This window comes from Fulmarus glacialis, unplaced genomic scaffold, assembly GCF_000690835.1.
Source record: "Fulmarus glacialis isolate BGI_N327 unplaced genomic scaffold, ASM69083v1 scaffold46319, whole genome shotgun sequence".
Taxonomy (NCBI): Eukaryota; Metazoa; Chordata; class Aves; order Procellariiformes; family Procellariidae; genus Fulmarus; species Fulmarus glacialis.
This window is the reverse complement of record NW_009232243.1, coordinates 6252-14615: the sequence shown is the minus strand read 5'-3', so window position 1 is coordinate 14615 and position 8364 is coordinate 6252. Positions and strand designations below refer to the sequence as shown.

General features: G+C 38.1%; 1 protein-coding gene across 1 annotated transcript in view; it reads left to right on the top strand.

The window, feature by feature from the left end:
* Positions 1-329: 329 nt before the first annotated feature.
* Positions 330-8364, top strand: part of LOC104081904 (WD repeat-containing protein 36-like) — a gene marked incomplete at its 3' end in the record, with an annotated part of 13146 nt that continues 5111 nt past the window's right edge. Inside the window, exons 1-6 of the mRNA XM_009584822.1 lie at positions 330-351; positions 3255-3355; positions 3856-3973; positions 4864-4996; positions 6690-6744; positions 7577-7709. Of these exons, the coding sequence (XP_009583117.1) occupies positions 3299-3355; positions 3856-3973; positions 4864-4996; positions 6690-6744; positions 7577-7709 (496 nt within the window). The remainder of the gene's footprint in view (positions 352-3254; positions 3356-3855; positions 3974-4863; positions 4997-6689; positions 6745-7576; positions 7710-8364) is intronic.

Genomic DNA, 8364 nt, shown 5'->3' with positions numbered 1-8364 from the left:
AAACAAATTTGCCCAAACTCTGCAAGGTGTTTAAACATGTGCTTAGTTTCCTGTGCATTAGGGTAGAATATATCAAGAAGCACAACATACTGTTGCTGAATGGTTGTCTTTTGGCAAATATATTATCCCATTCCTTTTGACTTGCTATCTGTGGGTTTTCCTGTAGATACTGCTGTAAAATAAGGTGAATAATTTTTCTGTCTTGTGAGGCATGCAAATTCCTTATCTCATCTAGGTTGGTTCCTAGAATTTTGAATTTCTGTTTATAGCAAATTCATTGCAACCAATCACTAAAAATGCATTTTTTAATATTTTCATTGCAGGTGAAGAAGCTTGGTATTGTTGCTGTGAGTAAGTATGCACAGATTGTTCATTCCTCTTTTTTTTTTTTTTAAACACATCTAACATCTGCACTTGATTCTCAACTCAGAAATGGAAAATTGATTGTATGTACTAATATTTACACTGAAATATGTTGAAAGCAGTCTCAGAAATACCACATATCAATTTGGAAATAAGACTGCTGTTGCAACTGTAACTTAGTTCTCTTAGGGATATATCTTGTGAACCTCCTATTCTTGTAATCTTGTTCTTCGTAGAACACCCCTAGGCCTTGAGGAGCGAGCAGTGAATAAAGCTGTTAATTCCAGATCCCTTTTTTTGTTGTTTTTGTGGTTACTAGAAGGCTGCGTTATAGGAGGAAAATAATGACAGGAACAGAACAGGTGTAGATGGGACTAAAAATCTTCAGGGAGTGTTCAAAATTGGCTGGACTGCTGGATACAAAGGATGTGAATCAATGGCTTGACATCCAGTTGGCAGTTGGTAACAAAGCGTAGCACCCTAGATGTCAACAGCAGGGCCCGTGTTGTTCAGCACCTTCACCAACAGCCTGGGTGATGAGGTGGCGTGCACTCTTAGTAAAACTTTGCAGACGATACTATGTTAGGAGAAGTAGCTGACACCCAGAATGGCAAAGCTTCAGACCAGGAAGGTGTTGCAAAACGCTAGGCCTGGGCCAACAGAAACCTCGCCAAATTCAGCAGGGGTAGGTGCAGAATCCTGCACCTGGGACAGAACAAGCCGGGAACTGACTCTGAAAAGGAGCTGCGGCTGTGCTGGTGCCAGGTTGAACGTGGACCAACAATGCAGTAACTGTAAATAAGGCAAGCCGTGTACTGAGCTACGTTAGGAACGCCGCCAGCAGATCAGGGAAAGCTGTTATTCTCCTGTACTTCGTGCTGGTGAGGCCGTGCCTGGACTGCGATACCCAGTTAGTGTGGTTCTCCCCCTCCCACCGCTCGTCTTTCGGGAGGGATGCTGAGGAACTGGGAAGTGTCAGGGGCCTACAGCACGCAGTATGAGAAGAGACATTGAAGTAGCTGGATCTGTTTAGTCTTGTGAAGGGAAAAATATGCGGTGACCTAGAGGCAGCCTGTTGCCTGAAGGGCGGTTACGAAGAAGGCAGAGCTGAATTTGTGGTAATAATGGTAGACAGAGTAATAAGGGGCAACAGCCACAGATTGCAGCTTGAGAGAGTCACAGTGGAGGTTAGGAAAAATGGCCCTGACTAAGAGGGAACTGTAGCACAGTGTAGAGCTTGAGCGATCTCCTTCCCCAGAAGTTTTCAAGACTTCAGCTGGGCATAGCTGCAGTTAACCGGATCTAGTATTGGTGATAATCCAGCTTTGGGAGGAGCTGGGTGGGGAGGTTGAACTGGATGATTTCCAAAGGTCCCTTTCAACCGACGTTTAGTTGACTCAGGGAGATGCACGCTTTCTTGGCAAGTAGGTTTTTTTACTTCTGTATACCACAAAGTTTTTACGCAGACGTCATAAACCAAAGTGTTTTTCATTAGCAGAGCACCTATGAACTTGAGAATAAATAACTGTCACACAACCAGGACTAGATTTAGAAGATCAGCAGTAAATAGTTACAGCTGTAAACACAGTAAAGTAACTTCTGTTTTCAGCTTACAAAGTCGGACAAACATTGCATATTCTGTGAAATCCTTTTCAGTGGGCTACATCTTCTTACAGACATAATCATTTAAGTTTTTTGAGAAATTGTACATACAAAATTGTGACTGAAAAAATAATAAACTATGTGCCCCTCTATTTGGTGTTGTTGGTTTATTGATGTTACGTGGTTGGTGCTCTGAACTTTTTAATTGGGGTGTGCCTAAAACTGTCTTGGCCTAAGCAGACCTGCATACAGCTCATGTGGAGTACCAGGTATCTGTAACCTGATTGTAGGCCTAAGTCACTTCAGAGGCACTATGGGAACATATCTAACAAAGCAAACCTCTCATAATGCGCAACCTGTTTTATTTTCTTAGTTTAGTTCTTCCCATTGAAGCTGTGCTGCAGTACAGCAAAGGGTACAGGATTCTGTGTGTCCCATAATAATTCATAATACAAAGCAACGTTGTGGGGAAGGCTGCTGTGTGATCATGTAAGTTTGTATCATAGGCGCGCTCCCACAGTGACTGATTTTTGATCTGGTGTTTCTCTGTACAATCATTAAGCGCTGTGATTTGCATTTTTATATTTCCCTAGATTGAGAGTATTTTTCCCTAGAGTACTAGAGTATTTTTTTCCATTTTCTACCATTTGGGACCACACCAGCAGCTTCTCAGTGTGGTCTGGAGCTTTGACTCTTTTACCATTTGAGCTAATAAAGTAGCAGATCACAGTAGTAAATACTCTTTCTGAACCGGTCACAAGGTGGAGAGTATTTATTCTTGGAGCAGTAAATTCTTGGTGCCTTTAGCTGTAATCAGGAAATGGGTGCAGGAGTGGGTCCCTAGCTTCCAGGTCTGCAGAATAGTTTAATCTAATAGGCGTTGCTAATGCTGAGACTTTGATTTATCATCTGTGTTTCCAGTCCAGTGGGCTGTGGGGCTCTTACAGTCTGCAGAAGTGTTATGTTGGGATAACTTCTTTCTAAGCCCTCATGAAGCTAACATGTGCCTTTACTTACAGTGACAATTCAGTAATTTATTATTAAGTGTTTTTCAAAAGAACCGCCTTGTGATCTATCAATCTAATGTTACTTACGTTGTTGTTACTGGTGTGATGTTATTTATGGTAATATGTGCATCTGAAATGTGTACATTTCTCTAAGAAATTCAACGTAACGTTCAAGAGGAGAGCTTTCTTGGTGGGTCACCATGCTGAATAAATACACTGTCAAGTTTTCTCTTTTGTTATGAACCTGAAACTTGTTGAACTTTTCTTCTCTTTGATTAACAGGTAATGCTTTGCCACAAGACATTACATGTTTGGCAGCTGACCGCATGTTGGTATTTGCTTCATACAACAATATTCTCCATGCTTTTGCCAGGAACAAAGAGGTTTTTATTCGTTTACTTATTGCTTAGTAGTACAAAACAGTTGTGTTTGTGTTTTCAAGACAGTTAATTTTCTTACAAACGTCTGTTTCAGTAGATGTTTACTACCTTCAGTTTTAGGGAAACAAAAACTGTAGAAGGAGGAATAAAAAGCATAAAATAGGAGAATGTAAGAGGAAATTCTGTAATTGCTGACCTGTGTTTTATGTATTAATTATAATAATTAGGTAGTTACTTAAAGATAAAAAATAAATTGTTAATTTGCAAAAATTAAATGAATTAAAATTAAACTAAATAATTAAAAATACTTAGTTAAAATATTTGTGCCAACAGTTTTAAATATCAGAGAAAATTATGTGTCTTCCACTTAAAGTTGTGTGGCCTTTCCATGTATCTTATTTAAACTTGTTGCTGACGTGTGTCAGCTGTCCTCAAGTATTACGTTAACATGATATGTTAGCTGAACAACTTACATTGAAAACATTTCTATTTTGAAATTATAGGTGGTTCATACCTATAAAGGTCACAAGGCAAGGATACACCTTCTGCAGCCTTTTGGTGATCATGTCATCTCCATGGATGTTGATAATGTTCTTATTGTTTGGAATATACAGTCAGAAGGTGAGAGACACTTTATTTTTGTTACTACTTTGTAGGATAGCATTGTTAAACATCCAGTAATTTTGTAAAAAGGGTTTTTTAAATGCACATGTTCAGAAGTAGTTTATTCTTAAAAAAAGAGAAAAATCCTTAAATGATAATGCTACTTAAATGGTAGTCTGAAGTCCTAACCCTGCAATAATTTTTCATGAATGGATGCTGCACCGCATGCAGAGACTCAGTAAGGTTCCATATGGGTGTAAAGAGATATGCTTATATGGAAATTGCATTTAAGTGTTCCATTTTCTGGTAAAGACTGTGGTACAGCAGCTTTGGCACCATCTCTGAAATCCTGTAGTTCCTTGGTTTTACCAGTCTGGATAAGACTAAATTCTTACGAATAGTCTTTTGGTTGTGTCAGCATCTTCTCATGCCATTGTAGAGTGCCTTACAAAATCCTGCTTCAGTGACCTGAATTTTTTTCTTTACAAAGCATTCACTTTGGTGTGACCAATGTTGTTCCCTGGATGCTGAGTCTCGAAAGTGGCTGCAGACAGGCTTTAGAGATTTGAAGTTGCTATAACAAACAAAAGGCATGTTAATCAAATGAGGTGTTTTGCTCAGGCAGGAGGAGGAATCCTTCAGAAAGATATAAATCACTATAGTTTTGCCAGCATTGTTGTGCTAGGTAGGCTTATAGGGAAAAAATATACCTTCAAGCCAACAGATACTATAATGTAAACAAGTTTAGCCTGTCCCGTTATGCATTAGCTAATCCTTTAATGCAAGAAACACCAATTATGGGATTTGTACAGAGTAAACATCAGTTCTGCCTTTACATTTGCCAAGGGATGATAAGCCTGCAGATTTGCAGGGGTAACCACACTAACATTGTTTCTTACTTTTTGCAGAGGAGTATCTTCAAGTGGATTTTGATAAGGCCACTTTTGCAGTTTCTGCAGTTCTGCATCCCAGCACCTATTTGAATAAAATTCTCCTTGGGAGTGAACAAGGGAGCTTGCAGCTATGGAATATAAGATCCAAGTAAGATTCTTAATAACTTGGATATACTTCGTGCTCATAGTAGTTTCATATGCCACAAATAATACTTTTAAGTAGGTTTTGAACACGGAATGTTTTACTGAGTCCTTTGGCACAAGTTTTCAGTTGGTTTATCTCCAGGAACAAAGAATGCTGCTGCTCCCTAAACGCTGATGCCTTTCAAGTTGCGTGTTGTTTACTCTCCCTGCAAAAATGTCAGGGGTTGTTCAGGAATTTTTTTTCTAGTTACGGTTTGTTTTTTTTTTTTATTTCTTGGAATCACATAGCTTTCTCATGAAAATAATTAAAATAACAGTAAATGCATGTTCAGGCCTTCTGCCTCCCTTCTTCCAAGCTTAATTTTTTGGTTGTTGTGGGTCCAAGGAAATGCTGGCAGGTAGTGTGGAGGTAATTACTAGCGTTTGTTCCTTATACTCAGATAAGAGGTGTGTAGACATGTAGTTGTCTCTGAGCATGTCCTGGTAGAGCACCGTCCATAATGGCAATATTTCATGCCTACCACGATCAGCTGCTTTTCTAACTCATGAAAGTTACAGCTAAGTGAACTTGCCTGCATGTTAATGTACATACTGCAAACAGGTGTTAACTCAGCTTGTATAGTTCAGTATTTTATTCTTGTAACTACTGTATGCTTTCAGTGATATCACTGCTAATTTTTTTGTTTCATATTCTAATGTTTTGGAGATGCCATATATGCTATATAAATCAGGAAATAGGAATAACCTGAAAATACAGAAAAGTAAATGTCTCTACTCATAGCACTCTTATGTCTCTTCAATGCCTGTTGCAGCATCTGAGATGCAATACATTCTAGATGACAAAAAGTCTTCCTTAGATGGCTTAGTTTCTCTTAATTGTGTAAAAACTTACGGGTCTGTTACTGCTGTTTTAGCAATGTTGGTGGGTTAAGCAATTTCTGTTTTTGACTGTTTGTTCCCTACATAGATTATTTTGTAGATAGGTATGGGCACAATTAGACAAAAAAATAAATTTGGAGAACTGAGGGGAAAGTTTGATGGGTCTCTGGCAAGAAAGGAAGGTGAGAGGTGGTAACACATGTCTGCTAGCAGTCTTCTAAGAATGACAACCTGTATCTGTGGTGATGGAATAGTTTTTTAGTCATGTCTGTTCTTAAATGCTGTCTTCATAATTTCACCCTTAGTAAGTGCTGCATGACTGCCTTGTTGGTGAACAGTCCTGCGTCACATTTTGGCTGTTACCTTTTCTGAAAGAAACAAGATGGGGTGTGCTTGTAATATGCGTTAGTGTCTTCATTTAGGGAAGTTACTCTGCAGCTGAAGGATTTGGTTTTATTAGAAGTTGGGCCAAGATTGGCTTTTTATGTTGCTGTTAAGAACTGTGAAGAAGTGTGTTCAGAGCAGAAGTGCGTGGGGCGCAACTGGCATAGAAGGGGTCTTCCTCCCTATTCATATTATGTAATTATGTCAGCTTGGAGATATTAATGCATGACACTAACTTTTTCAATAAAAATTAACCATAAGTTTTATTCTTAACCTTACTTATTAGTATCACAGGGGTTTTTTTACCTTTTAACTAATTTATAAGGACAGAAAGCTGATGTACTTTCTGTGTAAGTGCATCTAAAGCATCCATTTTGTTGTGGAAAATCCCCAAGGGTTAATTGATTTATGTTTTTTGTTTGTTTGTTTTCCAGCAAACTCTTATACTCGTTTCCAGGATGGAACTTAGCAGTCACAACTCTTGAACAAGTTAGTAATTTTGGTATCTTATTTTCTTACATAACTGGTCAAGAATAGCAGCCAAAATATCTTTTAAAATTACAGCAATAAAGATGACTCGTATTCTCTCAGGTAATTTTAATAACCCTCTGCTGAGCATTTTAGACGTTGAAAAGAGGTAGACTTGAAGGCTTATTATCTACCCTTCCTCTAGTCCTAGTTCTGTTGCATTTAGTGTCTTAGCTGTTTTGTGTTCATGATGTCTGTAGTCTTTATTCACTGAATGATGTAAAGAATCTTTGTTAGCAAGATGCATGTGTATCATGTAATTTCTGTTACACTGGTAGCTATTTGCTAAATTTTTTTGCTTTGGAGGTTAATAAAATGTAGATTTTGCTGATTCAAGAAAATATTTTGTAATTGTATTTGCTGTATTTTTGTAGATACAAAAGTTAATGAAAACTTACTGGTAGCATTGATGACAGCTTTGAAAATGGTCTGCAGTTGTCCTGGATAAAACTTGTAAAGATGGGGATGCGTGGCAGGGTGTATAATGGTCTACCAGCACTACTGAAAACTTAGTGAGATGTTTTTCAAAGGAGTTTCAGCTTCTGGAAACAGAATTGTTTCATCCAATGGAGGCTAAGCGCAAAATCTTGCATCTCTCTTTTTTTTTTAGATTTATCAGATGTTCAGTCGTGCGTTAAGTTAATATAGGTAGAAGATCTCATGCGAGATGCCTTATTTGTTTCTTTACTATTTGTCCTGGGCTTAGATACATTGTCTTGTACGTGTTGGTGTTAGTAGTGTAGCAACAAGCTTTTCCTTTTTTGTTTCAGTTGCTGTTCAATTTTTCTTGCAGGCTCCAGCAGTGGATGTTGTTGCAATTGGTCTTGTATCTGGTCATATCATTCTACATAACATTAAGTTTGATGAAACTCTGATGAAATTTCAACAAGACTGGGGTCCCATCACAGCGATATCTTTTCGTACAGGTAAGTCTTAGCATTTTTAGTGAAAATATGTATAAAATCACTAAAACTAAGTGAAAGCTAGGAAAATATGTATTTCAAAATCAAAATTTCGCCTGAGAGTTTTAGTTTTCGAAGGCTGCAGATAATCTAGAAAAGTTACCAGTAAGTAAGGGAGATCATGCATCTTCATCATACTGGCTGTTTTATACCATCTTCTTGTGTACTGACTCAGTGCACAGGAAGCATGACATACAGTACTCCCTTTTCAAAGAAAAGTAAGACAGTTTATGTTTACAACGTGCCAAGAGCTAACACATTGGACTAACACAGTTACCAGAGTTAGTGCGCAGTAATCAGTACGCCGTAAATTAGTATCCAAACCTACTTCTCAATAGTGTCTTCCCCCTCCAAAACAAAGTTAGAATGTTAATAATGGGTTGACTACTGAATGGATGTTACTGGGGAACACTGTTTATATTCACAGCCTTTTTTTTGTCTAACAAGCATGTACTAATTACTAAAGCTAGTTACTTTAATATTGATCCTGCCTGCAGACCTATTGATACTGAATCTCTCATTTGAATAGACAAACTTGCAAATTTTAACAGAATATAGATTGATGCAGACCCTGTTGAGGAACAATGCTACTGGAGAGACTTGAGGAAAGACTTATGAG